Raw genomic sequence first — 18,379 nt, forward strand, 5'->3', positions numbered from 1 at the left:
CTGTTTTTCTGCAGACTGCAGGACCAGTACAAAGCGAGAGGAAGCATGTGCAAGGTGTCGTGCCAAGAGAGGACCCAATGACTTTGTGTTGACAGCAGAAGTGTTCGGGATACAGCAGGTAGGTTTATCATGATTGCCTCATCAGCATGACCACCTTTCGTCTGTGGCTATCTGTCATCTTGTTTACCCTTTGTAGCTTTGCTTTGTGTGGAAAATGAGATGTTTACCTGGTGGAGACCACTACGTGCTTCCTGTCCCCACACTGCACAACAGTCTGAGAGTCAGGAACTGCAGCTTGCAGGGTTATAGAGAGGCATACAGTTAAAACTTACAAACCTAGACATATTTACAATAGTAGCGACTTTGACAGCAACTATGCACCAAAGGTACAGTGTGATTTGTTGTCTTACACATTTGCTTTGTAACCAGTGATTTTGGATTGGGATTTATGATCCTAATAGTAAAAGTGCTGCCGGACAACTAACAAACTACATTTCACAGGACTTTTCAGCAATCCTACCGTTCCACCTCAGCAAGCAAAGGGGGACGTGAATCATCGGGAAGGATGTTTTTTGTGGCCGGTGCCAAAAATAATGCAGGACGAAATGAGAGGAGGTAACCAATTCATGCTTAGAATTTCATTTAAAGGGACACTTTTTCTGCTTAATTTCAGGTCCAGATTTATATTTTTTGCCTGTACTGTTACATGTTGGCTATTGGTGATAGCGAGAGGCAAATGTGGGAAATCCCCATAAATGAACTGTAAGCGGTACTGAAAGTGAAGCATGTTTTGCAGTTCACCCCCAAAACCCCCCAGATTTGCAAACATTCAGATCACTATTGATGGAATTCCCTTAGTTTTTCTTAAAAGGGCCCTATTATGTTATGTTCAAAAAGCTCTAAAGTTACGTAGTGATGTCACTACGATAAAGAAGTAAACAAAGGAGTCCAATGGAGGCGTTTTAGGCAGAGTTTGAGTGTGTGGGAAAAAAAGGATTTTAGCCTTTGCAGACCATTTACATGCACAAAAACCTATATAACACACTACAGGCAAGGGAAACCCCCCTTAAGCATAACAGGGCCTCTAAAATGCAAAGAGAAGGAAGGGGGAATGCTACGCCCAGAAAGAAGCTCTTAACTATCATGCAAGTTTAATGGAATAATAGTTGCACTGTTGGTTAAACAATATGTCATAATGTCTCCTTTTTTAACTCATCAGCAGGTCAATCTACCAGAAGTTCCGTGAGGTAGATTTGTTGAATAAGAAGAAGACTGTGACGGCTCTGAAGCCCGGTGAAGATCGTGCCATCTTCCTGGGACTGGGAATGATCCTTTCTTCAGTGATGATGTGCTTTGTCCTGGGGATCACTATATTACGCTCCTATGCAGACAGGTACAGGCCTGTTGTTTGATATCCCTTCATTTTTACACCCCATAAAGGGAGCTTAGTGATATTACTGTCAGAAACATGTTTTATTCATCAGATGTGCCTTTGACAAACTACTTTCACTGCTCTCTCAACCTGAAAATTGCAAAAATGAATACTTTATGAAACCAGGAACAAATTATATCTCAAGCCAATTTCATACCATTTGTACGAAGGACTATCAGTGCCTGGCATAAGGAAAAGACGAGAGAAGGAATATATATATATTTTTTAGATTAGGGAAAGGGATCGAGGAAGTAAAAATCTTGAGGATAATTTCAAGCTTTCAGTGTATGTGCTTTTGCTTGTAGTTACATTTATTCAAGTTTAACAACATTTCGACACTATTCCCTATAGTTCCACTCTATGTTCAACATTTTGACTCAACTCTCAAAGTAGCATTTCTCAACATACTGACTTTATTCTCCACCTTTTAATACTTCTTACTAATTCTAATTCTAAAAATGGTGTTTGTCCCCAAAAAGTCCGTATTTCTTCACATTTAAGCTTTTCTACCCAACATTTTGACTTTACCTGAATTGTAGAACTTGTTCCTTATGTCCCTAATACTCATGAGTCCTTACACGTTTTTTTATTTTATTAAATCGATTTTTCTTTTAAATCTCAACACAGTGTGTGGACAGAGGAAGGTGTGTGTGTTATACTTAACTCCACGGTCACAGCAGACATGAACTGTTCCTACAACTGTGGGTCAGAGTGTTGGAGAGACTCCAAATACCCCTGCCTGCAGGTCTACGTGAGCGTCAATAACACAGGCCGTGTCAGCCGTTTATCTCACAACGAGGAGACACAGGACACCAGCACTGAAGTGAGTACAGTGCCAGAGGGGAAAATACTGAGATTTACTGAAGCGTTTCAAATGTTGACAATGGCTGTCAAATGTTGGCCTGATTGTAGACTTGCTCTGTTTCCGATTCAAAAATGTTAGTCTATAGGATTACATTTGGTCAAGCTGAACGATGATACATGAAGGGTGATGTATTCAATAAATAACAAACTAACTGATTGCCCCCTAGATAACCTAAATGTCTTTCAATCCTGTCCTTGCAGTGTTTCTACGTGCCAAGGTGCCAGAAAGACAGAGTCGCCATGCATGTCATGATCATGAACATCTCAGAGCGTTTGAAGGTGAACCAGCAGGTCACGTGTTACTACGACCCCAGCGAGCAGCAGGAGAACGTTCTCCTGACGCGGCTGTACGACCAAACAGTCGTCTTCCACTCGCTGCTCTGGCCCTCTTGCATGCTCACTGGAGGGGCCCTCATCATTGTGATGGTAAAGCTAACGCAGTACCTCTCCAGACTGTGTGAAGAGATAGTGAAGATCAAGAGATGAAACCCAATGCAGCAGCTGTCAAAGCAAAGCATATGGTGGCTGGTGATGGACATAGGACATGAAAGGGATTAGTGCACCTGCTTCAGATGATATCAGCTCATTAAATGGCCGTTATCCGTGGCTGAGAATCAGTATCAATGTAAAATATCTGGGTCAGAAGGGGCTTGACCTGGAAATCCATCGGCTATTGTTCTGACAATGATGATCCTCTCAGGACAGGATTGAACGACCAACTTCCCTTAGGGTTGGCCAATAATACTTGGACAACAAGCGCAAAACAGAACTCGTCCACTAACAAATCCTTGTCCAATGCTTGGATTTTATATGATTTCATAATCTCTTTATAAAGACTAGGTTCTTAACAAGATTATCATCTTTTCACACAGTTGCTCATCAATACAAAAACAAGACAATGGCGACCTTTAGCGGCTGTTATAATGATGACGGAACAACGTTCGGTCCCTCAAAATCTTCTTAAGGGTGGGTCGGACTGTTTGAAAAATGGGTCAAACAATCACAGGACTTTTAATGGTTTATGTGTGAAACCAAAAGTCAATGCTTTTCTTACTGACGTGGCCTATGAAAGCAAATTTCCATTATTTACTTGACTGTAAATAAGAAGTGGTTGTAGTCACCAATTGGTTTGGAAACTGGGTTGTAAAAGAACGACTGAGACTGACATTTTTAGGTGACCAAATTCTTAAAACTTGTATTAAAACACTCTGAGAAAGAATTAAAGTTGTAAAACAAAAACTTGGAGTGTACTTAGACCAGACAACAGCCACATTACATTCGGGATCATAAACTCATTATATTTTATGATACTCAGGCGAGATATAAGGTAATTTCCTCTTAGACTTCTTTACAATACGAGTCGCTGGATATTGTAGAAGTTCCTGCACTGTCTTCACTTTTCAGAACTGGGTGTTTTTGCTCGGTGAAGCCAAACATAATGAGATATGTGTACTGAAGTATTCTACTTAAGCAAAGTTACTTAACATAATTAACATGAAGATTCACATTGTGAACACTTGTAACAACGTAGGCATACTTATTTTAACTCGAACCATGATCTCTTACCTAAATCTTACCACACTGTATTTACGCAAAGACCTTAACAACCTAAAGTAAAACATAATCAAACTGCAACCCTTTCTTCATATTGGATGTGCACCTTCTGGGCTAGGCTACTTATGGGAGCAGTTTGTCCTCTCTGAAGCAATAGAGTGAAAGTAAAAACAACTGATAAGCCCATTTAATAGCTTAATAGCACTCATAACAGGTCATGTTTAAACCCAACAACCTTGCTGTGACCTTTTACAAACTTTCCTCTCGGGTACAGACATTTGGAAGAGCTACATTTTTCTCCGGAAAGAGGATGTGTCTGTTTATAAAAGTGAAGTGAAGGTTCCAAGGTGGAAACTATCGGACATGTAGCTGCCAATTATAGAAATACACTGCATTTTGCATGGTTTTAAAGCCTTGTAAAGGGTTTTATGGATATTTGTTCACAACAGTTCCTTTCATTTGAAAATAAAGCATATTATATATAAGTGCATGTTTGCTTTTGTACATATAATACACAGTACAATACCAGCATTTATTTAAGCCAAAGAGAGAAAACTCTGATGTTAGTACGAAAATGTCCTATGTGGTGGAGGAACTAACAATTTTAATGACTTCCTTCGACGTCTTTTATTTTGATAATAACATCTAAATGTTCTCATTTTATAGCCACTATGTCAGCGACCAAATGATATATGTATAAGCCTCTCATTATTGAATGTTTTTAATAAATAAACATAAGGTGATGATGATTTTTGTTGTTGGTCATGACATTGAAAAACTATAAAAATGAAACTCATCAAACTACAATATACATTGCATATGATTGAAATGTCTTATTGATTGAGATGTTATAACACAATGTACAGTATACTTGCATATTTGCAGGATAGACAAAGTCAAAGACATAAATTCTCATGTCAGGTTCTAGGGTCGGAATCTCACTTACAGCTCATCTCATGAATATAATCAGTAAATAACTCAAAATCAAAAATACACCAAAGGCCTCCTATATGTCCTATTGGACCAATAGGCATTACAAATATATTAGGCAAGGCAAGGTTTTGTAGTAATCCACTGAGGCAGTTCAATGTGCGTTATATAATGAAGTTTTTTGTTTTTTCTAAAGATAATGATAACACAACAGTGCATACAACATATTTTTTTAGGAGAGGAAAAACAAATGGGTATACATACATACAAAAATGTAAAATAAATAAATAATGCTAATTAAAATGACATGGATAATAAGGCAAAACTAATTGCTATTACATATAGCATTATATATGTGCAATTTTGTTTAACAGGCAGTCATGAATAGTCTTAAGCTTGCTTCTATAAGTAGTTTCAAATAGTGCAAATGTAAGATATTCAGGCCGTATGGTCCAACAAATGTCATAATAACTAAAATAGTTTCACCTCATGCGAAAACAAGGGTCGAGAAGGACAGAGGGTGTCATGCTGTGCAGATTATAAAGCCTATTTAACCATTTATTGTTCTGGGAAATGATCTGACCTGTTCCAGGTAACCCAAATGTTTCACATATAACCGAGAAGAAGCCAGCAGAGACTAGGGAGTCATGTGTTCGGCTCCCTTGGCCTTTGTGTCTTATGTGGAAGCAATACAACTATGCAACTAAAATGAATGGCTCATATAAATCTCAATAATACTTTTCCTGATTACAGTTTTTATGTGGGGGCTCCATCCAAGCACATTCTGGTAACGGGATTTGCTATAGGCTCTCCTGAATATAGTAACAGAACATTATTTGGGAGTCTTTTATCTTGCGCTCTTTAGTGACTTATTAAGAACCATTTCGGTTCCAATGCAAGAAAACAGTGAACTAGCAGCTTCGCTTCCTTTTACTCATGCGAAACACACAGCGCTTTCTCTCACGTAAACTCGCTATGGGACTTCCATCGTGTGGGAGGGCGCTCCATGATGATGAGCCTGCTAGTAGCCTTTGAGCAGGTTAGCTGTGTGGAGCTAGCGTGCTACCGAACAGTGCAGTTCATTTTTGGGACCGCACGATGAAGAACATCATGAAGTATTATAGACTTATTCCGCTACAGCGTTTTGACAACATCACTGGGAGCTAGGGGCGTCTTTTCTCCTACACTGCGGGTCCGCCCTGACCCCTCGGTGTCATTGTTTGGATGGACTAACGTTAGAGCTAGCCCCGCTGTTTGAGACTTCCCGAGCGGGCACAAACGGGACACTCGGCTAGCCGCTGCTAATGATTCTGCTGGAACATTAGCTTGGCAGCTAACCGGTTGGCATTAGCTAACTGACAGAGGTAGCTTTGTATTTGTTTTTGTCGTGATTTGTTAAATTTTCGCTCTCACTGTTTATCAAAGCAGCCACCCACTTACTTTCACAACACACCATCGGTTCGCACCCATGTATTGAAGTAACGTCAGTGTAACATAGTTATGTATCAGGCGAGGTTTTTATATTGTAGATGACATTGGTCTGCTTACTGAACTTGGCTAGCATTGTAAGCTAGCAAGCTTAGAAACAACACCTAACACACCAAGCAGCAGCACAACATAGTCGAGATCACTGTCAAGCCCAGGCTAAAAATCTATAACTTAGCCATACTTTACTAATGAGTGGGTAATGATTGTTCATTATTGTGTTTGTTTACGTTGTTTTTGTCCTTACAGTCGGCATCACTGGACATGTATCTCGCTGCTCTCTTTGAGTTAGCATGAGTTTAACACCAAATCACTAAGCGAAAGTTTCTTTCATACATGTTTGCTGTGTCTGATGTGACGACACGTTATGTTGTCGTTAGGTGGCTTGCTAACATGATAATAATTAAAACACAGTAAAATGTTTAATTGCTGCTAGTTACAACGCTGGACAGCCAGCTAAGTTGTTATAAATGTGTTGCTAACACTCATCTGTCAAACTGTGCGAACAATGACCACATAATGGCTATATGCAGAGGTGGTATTGGGAGAAGTACTCAGATCTTGTACTTAAGTAAAAGTAGAAGTACCAGATTGTAGAAATACTCTGTTAAAAGTAAAAGTCCTGCATTCAAAATGTTATTCAAGTAAAAGTACAAACGTTTTATCATCAAAATATACTTAAAGTACCAAAGAGTACTCATTATGCAAATTGGACCATTTCATAGATTATACGTTTGGATGACATTATTGATGCATTAAAGTGTTTATTAAAGCATGTAGGGATGCAGCGCATTTTAACTACTTTGCAGGGTAGGTTGTGAATTTACTCCAGGTGTAACTAAAGTCGTATTTAAGTGTTGTTCATATTTCACATTGTTATTCAAAATCTGCAAAGTATTGAAAGATATTAAATACCGGTAGTGGATTAAAAGTACACTATTTACCTTTGAATTGTAGTGGGGTAGAAGTACAAAGTAGCAAAACAATTGAAATAGTCAATCAAAGTACAAGTCTCTTAAAATTGTACATAAGTACCGTACTTGACTTAATGTACTTAGTCACTTTAACCCACTGGCTATGTGCAATATGGTTAGCTAAAAAACAATATGAACAATATTCAGTGGTGCTACCGGGATTCATCTGTTATGCAAATACAACATTTCACATTATTTTTGGCATCCCAAGTGAAATTGATGATGTGTGTATTTAGAATGTTGCTCTATGCAACTCTAGCACCACTTAGGTCAAATGTTTACCACAAGTGTTTTGCATTATTGTGCACAGGTCAGTGGTTCTTACATAATTCTGCTTCTTTCTTTTTGGCAGTTGGTCGACAACACTCATCTGATAATTACCAGGCTCTGAAAATAGCAGATTTGTTGGCACGACCATGCCTCCAAGGCCCTCCTCAGGAGAACTATGGGGGATGCACTTGATGCCCCCCAGCATCCTCGTGGACTGCCTTCTGCCAAATGGCATGATTCTCACGTTGGAGTGCCTCCGGGAGGCCACGCTGATCACAGTCAAGCATGAGCTATTCAAAGAGGCCAGGAAGTACCCGCTTTACCATCTGCTGCAGGAGGAGAGCTCCTACATCTTTGTCAGTGTAACGCAGGAGGCTGAGCGGGAGGAGTTTTACGATGAGACCAGGAGGCTGTGCGATCTCAGGCTCTTCCAGGCCTTCCTCAAAGTCATCGAGCCAGTGGGAAACAGGGAAGAGAAAATTCTCAACAGAGAAATAGGTATGGTTCTTCAAATATTATAAAGTTACAAACACCCTACTGTACTATACAGTAATATACTGGAAAAACCATTGGCCTTGGCAGTGTCTTTACCAGCAGAGAAGAGGATACATAATACTGTTGGCTGGAAAAGAACATTTTGCACCTTTTTATGTGGATGTCCAATTAGTGTTGATGGTAAATGTTGTAGAGTTGCAAAACGAGTGTATATTTTGTTGAAATATGGACTAGGTTTCCATCGAAATCGCAGTTAACAGAATATTCAGGAAAGGCAAAAAAATTGAACATTTGATTGCAAAAAAATTGAACATTTGATTCTTAAAAAGGATTGGGTGCTGCAGAGAAGTCTCAGCCTACAAACCGTATTCTATAGTTTTAAAAACAACCCGTGTTTGGTCCACAACCCCTTCAAATATCACACCATGATCATTTTAATATCTTTTTCAATGATGATCTGAACTTTGTTTTAATCTAATATGGCAAAACATATCACGCAACTGCAATAACAGAATCAGAATACCTTTATTGACATATATTCACTCAATGTTGTTACAGCAAAAGTAAAAAAAATAGAAAAAAAATTAGATATGAGGCATGCACAAGGAAAACAAATATACAGTAATAAAAATGTACATATCTAGGTGAATAAAAATAAGTAGCAGTGGCAGAATTTTAGAAAGAAAAATTGTGGCATGTAGTGTGATAGCAGCCAGATATCAGTGGTTAAAGCAGTATCTATAGTATTTATCTGTCAATATAATCGCCACAAGTTATTTTTCTCCATCTTGGATGTGGAGCCTAAAAATCTAGTCTATTGAAACAAATAATTCCTCACATGTGCACACAGCTCCGTGCCTATATGTAGCAGGATGCGTTGCCCTGCAGTGGCGGCACATTACGACTTCACACTTTCAGATTTTATCTTTCACATTAAAGCCCGCCTTAAATTCATTCAGCCTTGGGCTTTTCTGGCTGCATCTTCTCAACAGAACACTCTGGCTCTAATAAATAGTGCTGAATATCCAAATCAGCCAAAACACTGTACATCATCTCCCATAACATCCTCCACACTCATATTTGGAGGTTACATTTTTGGTGCTGGAAACTAGTTTTCAATCTAAACAAAGCTAACAAAGAACGTTTATTTAATAACTTTATTTACATAATTCACGTAACGACAGGGTGTTTTATTTATTTTTAGCAGCTCTTGAGTACATCCACTGAATGTACAGAGAAATCTAACCTGAGGAAGTTTGTAGTGTACCTCCTTGCCACTAATTATGTCACAATCTTATCAACCGGCGCTGCTGGATGCAGGAGAACTACAGATTCCAGCAGACTCAATATAGCACAAACTAAGGAATGTATTGCTATATTGGACTACATTTACCATCAACACGGATGGATGTGTGAAAAAGTGGCACATTTCAATTAATCTGATCACATTAAGTGCTACGCTGTAATCAAAATCAGAATGCTTTATTTATCTTGGACGAAATCAGGTTTTGTGACAATTGCTCAATTAAGAATAAAACCATAAATAAAAATAGAATTGAAATATTTATAATAAAATAAAACGTTAAAGTAAGGATGTGCAATAAAAAAAGGTATTTATACAAACATTTTAAGGTAAGGTAAAATTTCCAATAAAAGATTAAATAGAACAAATATATTTTAAGAAACATAAGAATCTAAAGTAAAAATGTGCTACAATATATTACATGTACATTACGGTATACAGTTGTGTATGAGACATACTTGTATATAGGTGTATTAGTTTTAATAAGATGTTAATGCTAAATTCAAAAGGGTTTGGCTGCTTATTATTAATTATTCATACGCCATGGCTCACATTTCACGTGTCCCGACAAAGACAATGTTTTATTAAGCGCTATCTTTTCCTTTCAGGTTTTGCGATTGGAATGCCCATATGTGAGTTTGATCTGGTGAAGGACTCGGAAGTGCAGGACTTCAGAAGGAACATTTTAAATGTTTGCAAAGAGGCCGTAGACCTCAGAGACTGTAACGGACCCCACAGCAGAGCGCTGTATGTGTACCCCCCCAATGTAGAATCCTCTGTGGAACTCCCCAGGCACATCTATAACAAGCTAGATAAAGGTAAGACATTTTACGTGAGGCACACATTCACAGTTTTTGCTTTTTGCACCCTTTTTCTGTGAACAAAAGACATTTCTTCAATTACATTACCCCTCCCCCAGGTCAAATCATTGTCGTAATATGGGTGATCGTGTCGCCCAGCAATGACAAGCAGAAGTACACCCTGAAGATCAACCACGACTACGTGCCGGAGCAGGTGATCGCCGAGGCCATCCGTAAGAAGACGCGCAGCATGCTGCTCTCCCAGGAACAGCTGAAGATGTGCGTGCAGGAGTATCAGGGGAAGTACATCCTCAAAGTGTGCGGCTGTGACGAGTACCTGCTGGAGAAATACCCTCTGAGTCAGTACAAGGTAATCTGATTTAATCTCACTGCGTCTGATGCTATTTTACTTATGGGAGGGAGAGAGACGCTTCACATGCCATTATCATCCCACGTAAACCTGCCTGGCATTTGTCACATGGAATTTGATTTAGGAGGAAATATGCTTCCTGTGAAAGAGCTGACTTGAGAATAGACTGTATGCACGTCATGATCTATAAGTAATAAGAGCAAATGTTCCAGTTATGCTTATTTGATCTATAATCCAATCCTAAACATGCTGACAAACAGGGCTGCAAGTAACAATTAGTTTCTTTATGGAGTAATCTGTTAATTATTTTCTCAAATATTAATTTGTCAGTCTATAAAATATCAAAAAATATTGAAAAATGTTTATCCTAGTTTCCCAAAATCCAATTTAATGTCTTTTTATGTTTAATTTTTCAGTCCAACACCCAAAGGTATTCATGTTTATATCATAGAGAAGATAAAAACAAGAAATCTCATATTTAAAAGGCTGTAAAAAAGCTGTTTAAGGTAATTGAAAAGATAAGAAGCCACTAGTTTATTCACCCAACCTTCCCTTTATTTAAGGAGAAAACATCAATAACAAAAAGGAAAAAAACTAAGCCTACTTAATAAATTAAATTAAAAAAAAACTAGCTGATAAATGAACCAATGAATCAAAAAATAAATGAATAAAAACCGTTCAAAATGTGAACCTTTTTTTTCCCCTCCCATAGCAAAGGGCAGATACAATAAAAGAATAGACTTAAATATTCGATAAAGAGGCGATGATGTATACAATTAAAATAGTACACAACTTAGGTATAAAATGAAGTAGTAGCATTTTAAAAGTTAGTGAATATACGTAAAACAATTAACTAGCAAATAACTAACAGTCATAACAATATTTAATTAAGTAGTATTGCACAATGTTATTTCAATATAACAGTGTTGTTACAGTCTAAGGTATTCAAGTAGCAGCCAGCAGTAACACTATTAAACTCTAGAAAATGTATAAATTGTGTACAAAAAATGTAAATATGTAGATATTATAGTAGTGTTATTGGACAACAAAGATAGAAATGTATAAAAAAGATGGTAAAAAATATACACAGACATTATTAGACATCATTAGTCCATTAGATGTCATGAAATATTTTCTCTCCTGCCATTGATGCATGAGTAATGACTCAATATTATCAATATATTCTCTGATTATCTCTCTGTTGCTCGGTTGACTAAACGTTGCAGCTCTGTTGATAAACTAGAAACATTTGCTTGGCTTCAAAATGTCACTCTGTGTGTCCTTGGCAGTATGTGCGCAGCTGCATCATGCTGGGACGGATGCCCAACTTGATGCTAATGGCGAAGGACAGCTTGTATTCCCAGCTGCCCATAGACAACTTCACCATGCCGTCATATGCCAGGCGGATATCCACAGCCACGCCCTACATGAACGGGGAAACAGCCACCAAGTCTCTGTGGAACATCAACGGAACGCTGAGGATCAGAATACTGTGTGCCACCTACGTCAATGTCAACATCAGAGACATTGACAAGGTACAGCGCCGCGGTGCTATGACTACTACAGCGTGTTTTATTTATTCCCCCCCTGTTTGAAGAATATGAAATCTCACATCGTCTGTCTTGAAAGTATTAGAACATCTTGCAAAGCATTATCTAGTCAGTGAAAGATATCCTCAACTCTCAAAGGATTAGTAAAAAAAAAAGTGTCTTTCTTCTGGTTGCTTTAGATCTACGTGAGGACCGGGATATACCACGGTGGAGAGCAGTTGTGTGACAACGTCAACTCCCAGCGCGTTCCCTGCTCCAACCCCAGGTATGAACAGTGAAAAACATGTGATTTCACTCAGCTTTAGATCGTTTTTTGACAGGTGAAGGGTCCGATTCTGCTCATTTTCAGGTTCTTATCAGTATTTTGTGTCTCTCCTGGGACATGTCTCCATGCTTTAATGTTCAAAAAGCTCTTTATTTTTCTCATACTGCCTGTCTATTCACCCTCTATCTGAAACCAGAGCCCAGTCTGCTCTGATTGGTTAGCCGTCTCTGTTGGGATTGATCAACCACTTAGGGATGTCCTGCCCCTTAGCCTATCATGTACAATGAGCGCTAGCCAAGAGAAGCGCAACTGTACATAGTGATGTCACTAAGTAAGCAAAGGAGCCCAATGGAGGCGTTTCAGGCAGGGGGGGCGGGGGAGTGTCTGGCCCAAAAGATATCTTTAAAAATGTTTTATATTAAGTAAGATGTCGAGATACTTCTTAGGGATTATATTGTTGAATGTTTTCGTCAAATAAGAGCTGCTACAATTAGTTGATATACAGAAAAAATATATATGTAATTGTTTTATTCATAAAGGTAAGTAAACAAAGCGGCCGATTGGAGGCGTTTCACGCTCCATAGCTTCTCTCTGTGTACTGGACTTATAACTTCACCCTGTACATTTTTATTTCATATTCTACTCCTTGCACTGAACTGTACTGTATATATTATTTTTTCTCTAATGCTGGTTTATTCTATTTCTATTCTGAGATGTTTCTATTTTTAAAGAATTGTTTGTTTCTACTTTTTATTTCTTATTATGTGCAATGCCTTGTTTTGTTGAATGCTGCTGCAACGCAAACATTTCCCAGTTTGAGATTAATAAAGTATATTATCTTTATAACAAACTACAGGAAAGGAAAAAACCCCAAAAGCGTGATAGGGCCCCTGTAATAATAAGGGCTGTTGAGAGAGAATTCCTCAGGATCATTTTGTATTCTTTTTTTTAACTTGAGGCCATAATAACCCTTCGAAACGTATGAGTCGCTTTTTGTTGAGACCTTAAGGGATATTTTTAGGTACAAAGAGGTAAAAGACAAGTCACATTTCAGGTGGTTTTAACTTTGCTTTTCGACAGTAATGTGATTGGTTATGCTAACGGTTCCCTTCCTATTTATCCCAGGTGGAACGAGTGGCTGAACTACGAAATGTACATTCCAGACATCCCCCGTGCCGCCCGGCTCTGCCTCTCCATCTGCTCTGTGAAAGGAAGGAAGGGAGCTAAAGAGGTTAGCAGCAAAATGCTACATTAAAGTTGAAATGCTTTATGATCTGAGCTTTGGATGATTTGACAACATCGTGGTTACCGGTGGTTACAACAAATGTGTCAAGCAATCCCTCCATGCATGCATTTTTCATGAGCAATAACCTCAGGGTGAATTGCGTTGTGGTTCCTGAGTCCATGTGCTTCACAATGAAAGCATTCAGCAGTTTGATGTGAAGCAACCGGAGCAGGACATGTATAAGTAGTAACTGAATACAGCTCTGACACTGGGACAGTCCATAATAAACAGTGAAGCAAGATTATATACACGCATCATTATCCTCTGACCCCTCGTGCGTGGGTAGGCGATTTAAATCTAGGGCTGCATTTGTGAACTTGAGATGGGAGCAGAGCTACGTCACAGCCTGCCAAAATAACGGTGAAACAAAGAATCGGCGCCAACAGAAAAGATAGTTTCATCACGCCTAAAAACTGCTGTGTCGTAAATATTGCAGTCGAACAACAAAAAGATCTGATTATCTGTACTTTTACTTGGAGTAAAGGATGCTAAAAGAAAATATCTTTGGCAGTTATAGTGTTAACAGTCAAAGCAGTGACTATACAGCTCCGGGAAAAAAATGAAGAGACCAATTCAGCATTATCAGTTTCTCTTGTTCTGCTATTTATAGGTTTGTCTTTGAGTTAAGTGATTTATTTTTATTGTATTCTATAAACTACAGACAACATTGCTCTGTGATGGAATTCTACAGACACTGGAATGGCTGCCATACATGTAGAGGTTGAGATTTAAGAAGAATTTGGAGTGGTCTCTTAATTTTTTCCGGGCCTGTTGATTAGAATATAAAACACTGACAAGCCAAGGAAAACCGCTTTAAGTGCTAGACTACTGCCTGGTACTCGTCCGGCGGCAGACTGACAGGACATCGATCCTCTTTAGCTTTCAATTTGACGATATATCAACGCCAATCATCTTTCTCAGATGACGTGTAATTGTTTGCCTCACTGACCATGGGATTTCTACTCTTGTGCACACTATTCTTAGTCTTCTGATGTATTGGCGAAAACTCTGGATTTGTATTTACAGGGTTGCCAACTTTGGGTATCTGGCTGGAGTGAGATTTTGATATCATGGGTTTAATTACACATATGCGCACTAAAGTACTGCTATTGTGTCGATAGCGGGACCTTAGCCACATATATATAGATATATATTCATATCTATATATACATGTGGCTTTTATAGAATAGGTTATCTTACTCTAATCATGTTTTCAAACATATGTCTGTTTTTTTGTGTGGTGGGGGCAGGAAGGGAGTGGATCGACAGCTTGAGCAGCTGTCAACTCAACACTGTAAATTACCAACCAAAAACGATTGCTGGTAAAAAAAAAATTGGCATGAGAATAGTTTGGGCAGTGTGAGAGCGTGAGATTGAGAGTGAAAGCGTGTGTCACACGCCAGATGAGTGAGAGTTAGCAACCCTTTATTTACTGCTAGTCAAATGACAGCAAATGTTTTCCCTCCAAAGGGGCGGGCCCTGACATGGAGGGAAAGTATCCAGATGGGTTGCTCTCATCACAGAATGTAAATACAAAAACAATTGTCAACCATAAATACAATCAGAAACTAGGTTTGATTTCAGGAAACCCTTAGGCATGGTTGCCCTTGGGTTCTTTGAATATTTCAGAGGCAGAAAATAGATAAATGATAGATAGATATATACTTTATTTATCCCAAGTTGGGGAATTGTTTAGTCACAGCAGCATTGTTGAAAGTCATTGTACATTAATTGAAAAATTATAAAATACAACTAAAATAAAATAAACGTGTAAAAGTATACATATTCACAATAGACCAGTGGTGAACCCTCAGGGCCTTCAAGTATATAGAGAATACCATGGAACGCTCAGATAAAAAATAAATAAAATTGAATTAATTATACAAATATAATAATATCTTGAATAAAATGTACATAAAATGAATAAATGAGAATCTGTGTTGTTGACCTGTAATATTTTAGTGTTACGTTGATTTGTTGGTCTTTCTCGGTCCATGCACTACGCATTTGATCAGTTATTTTTCTGGGTCTCTGGGAAGAATATCCTTCAACCAGGGTATTCTGTATCCTTGATAGAATGCTCTGGCCCTGAAACTGAATAAGAGCGTACGTTACAAGGGGGGGGGGGGGGGGGGGTGTCTACAGAAGGTCCAGCTGTGATAGACACGGTTCGCCACAGCAGTAGACATATATTTAGAAGAGAATAAACACTATAAGATATACTGGAAATTACAATACTCTCTTATAGACCAATCTACTACAGGGAAAGAATCATATACACATATTGTACTATATAGATTAAACAAAACAGACATCAAACACAGATCAAAATGCTTTTATTTGCAGTATATGTAACCGGAAAGAACTGAAAAGTCCCTACATAATATATAGTTTTTCTCTTACTGGAACACACTGAGAAGTGTTCACATACTCATGCTTCCTCTTTTTCAGTTTCTGTAAAACCTGCTAGTTCTCACAAAAAAAAATCCCAATGTTGTAACATTCATTATAAATAATTAGTGTCTTATAGTATGCCTATTTAAGTCCATGAAATTGACCAAATTGGGTCTGGGAAAATCCTCAAAAAGTCAGATATTAAACTCACACTATATGTTTAATTTCAAAGTGGTGACAGAAAGTGGTGTTCCATCAACTGATCAAGGATAATAACCCTTGGTTGCAGCTCTTAAGTTGTTATTCAAATCTTTGCATGCTTGTTGTTTGCATCAAATCAGTTAACAAAGGATAATGAATGGGTGGATGGGATTTAGAACACTTCCCCGTGTTCATCCGCACCTGTATGTTCCATAGCCCCGAGCTGTTGCCTCTCATAATCTTTTTCATATGCATCATCTCAATGGTATTTTCCTGCAGGAGCACTGTCCTCTCGCCTGGGGCAACATCAACCTGTTTGACTACACCCACACACTCGTAGCAGGGAAGATGGCACTCAACCTGTGGCCTGTCCCACACGGCCTGGAGGACCTGCTCAACCCCATCGGCGTCACAGGCTCCAACCCCAACAAGGTGAAAAACAAATGTCAACTTTAACATCTTGTGTCATCTTCTTTTTTTTCTGGGTAAAAAACGGTGTGACGGACAAGTATAGCGGTGCAGGAACAAGCCCTAAAATCCAGAAATGAGTTAGCATTTAGCCTCTTCCAGTTCCTAAGCCGTTTTTTGAACCTGTTTTTGTTTAGATGCCTCAAATAAGATCTATGGTAAACTCAAGCTTGTGATATGTTCATGTTTTATTCTAGGACTTAATATACATCTGTAAATACCACACTGGTGAATGTTTGAAGCTTTTACCTGTCTTACAAAGGGCTATTGCTAAGAAGTGGCTGAATGAGACTACTTACTGCATCATATCGCACATTAGCCGCCTTTAGCTTAGCGGTGGTGATGCGCCGCCATGCGACTGTGATGAAGTTTGTTTATATGTGTCATAGAAGCAGCTGTTGCTAACAAGTGACTGGATGAGAGTACTGAACTAAATCATGCCAAACATTAGCCACCTTTAGTTTAGCGCAGCCATGTGACAGTGATGTAGCCCAACGTTAGCATTTTAATTATGGCTATTGAATTTATGCTTTTAAAAATCATAAAATTGGTGTTAATATGCGGATAATGAATGGGTGGATGGGAAAAAATGTAGTATCATAAAGGTTTGCTGCCACAGGACATATTTTCTGCAATATTCCGAAATCTGATTGAAAATCCCTCTGCTTTTTGTTGAGGGAGCCCTTGCAATGCTAACTTCCTGGTTGGCATTCCAAAATACATCAGCACTGCACCACTCTGTTGCACTCTTTTTTCCCCCCACTGAAATAGAAAATATGTTTGTTAAAAAATAAAGGTAAAATCATCTATGCCAAACATAATATATTGGAAAGTACACAGGATGTATAGGCAGTTTTCTTTCAGTTACTTAGATCTTGAAACTCTAAAAAGATAGAACAGCGTAGCACCAAGCACAGTCTTTCCAAAGCTTTTCAAATATGTATCACGCTCGTGTCTGTACTGACCTCTAAGCCTCATGACTCATTTTTAATCTAAGTGCTGATGACCTGTAGATTTTCAGAGGCGAATCTGAGCCGCCTCGGTTTAATCAACCAAGCCTCTTATCTCTCTTAATTAAAGACTCATTGACACAGGCCTTGTTCTTTGATTACTAATTCCCCTTCCACCACCTTCCCAATCTGCAGGAAACCCCCTGTCTAGAGCTGGAGTTCGACCACTTCAGTTGCCCTGTCAAATATCCTGATATGACCATCATCGAGGACCACGCTAACTGGAACATTTCCAGAGAGCTGGGCTTCAATTATTGCCACACCGGTTTGGTAAGATAAGCTCATTCCCCCCTCCTCCTATCAGATTCATCATGAGATCTGATTTTAGTTCTGAGTCACCGCCACATTGCAGTTCACTCACACAAACAGTCACTGAAAAGGTATAATATGTAAGATTTCTGCATTAAATTAAATTAAATTAAAATGACTACACCAATGTTATATCTTTGAGTGTTGTTCTAATATTATTCCAAATCTTACCAACAGATTGTAGAAAAATCTGTTATCTTAATTTAATTTGGGGACATTTGGTCTCCTGTAATGTCTTATCCCCTTTGCGTCAGTGTTGTTGTTGTCATGAATTGACCTTTTATCCAGTTGAAAGTCTCATTTTAACAATTAACTTTTTAGAGTTTGGTCTTTTTTAACTATATAATTCAACAAGAGCCTCTTTGACCTTGTCTGGAAGTTAAACACTCATTTTTTTACATAAAACTCATTGACAGTGTT

The 18,379-nt window shown here is 38.5% G+C and overlaps 2 protein-coding genes across 2 annotated transcripts in view; both read left to right on the forward strand.

The window, feature by feature from the left end:
• The first annotated feature begins 253 nt into the window (after positions 1–253).
• kcnmb2a (potassium large conductance calcium-activated channel, subfamily M, beta member 2a) lies at positions 254–4,549 on the forward strand. The gene is made up of 5 exons (XM_063886449.1): positions 254–386; positions 502–615; positions 1,220–1,393; positions 2,060–2,255; positions 2,498–4,549. The coding sequence occupies exons 1-5, from the start codon at positions 376–378 to the stop codon at positions 2,780–2,782; spliced, it is 780 nt and encodes a 259-aa protein (XP_063742519.1). The 5' UTR covers positions 254–375; the 3' UTR covers positions 2,783–4,549.
• A 1,284-nt stretch (positions 4,550–5,833) lies between these two features.
• The window catches only part of LOC134866128 (phosphatidylinositol 4,5-bisphosphate 3-kinase catalytic subunit alpha isoform), a 29,328-nt gene continuing 16,782 nt past the window's right edge, over positions 5,834–18,379 (forward strand). Inside the window, exons 1-9 of the mRNA XM_063886113.1 lie at positions 5,834–6,144; positions 7,592–8,007; positions 9,916–10,125; positions 10,227–10,477; positions 11,767–12,012; positions 12,207–12,292; positions 13,418–13,523; positions 16,452–16,604; positions 17,786–17,920. Of these exons, the coding sequence (XP_063742183.1) occupies positions 7,656–8,007; positions 9,916–10,125; positions 10,227–10,477; positions 11,767–12,012; positions 12,207–12,292; positions 13,418–13,523; positions 16,452–16,604; positions 17,786–17,920 (1,539 nt within the window). The 5' untranslated portion in view covers positions 5,834–6,144; positions 7,592–7,655. The remainder of the gene's footprint in view (positions 6,145–7,591; positions 8,008–9,915; positions 10,126–10,226; positions 10,478–11,766; positions 12,013–12,206; positions 12,293–13,417; positions 13,524–16,451; positions 16,605–17,785; positions 17,921–18,379) is intronic.

The sequence above is a fragment of the Eleginops maclovinus genome, chromosome 6, assembly GCF_036324505.1.
Source record: "Eleginops maclovinus isolate JMC-PN-2008 ecotype Puerto Natales chromosome 6, JC_Emac_rtc_rv5, whole genome shotgun sequence".
NCBI classification, from domain to species: domain Eukaryota; kingdom Metazoa; phylum Chordata; class Actinopteri; order Perciformes; family Eleginopidae; genus Eleginops; species Eleginops maclovinus.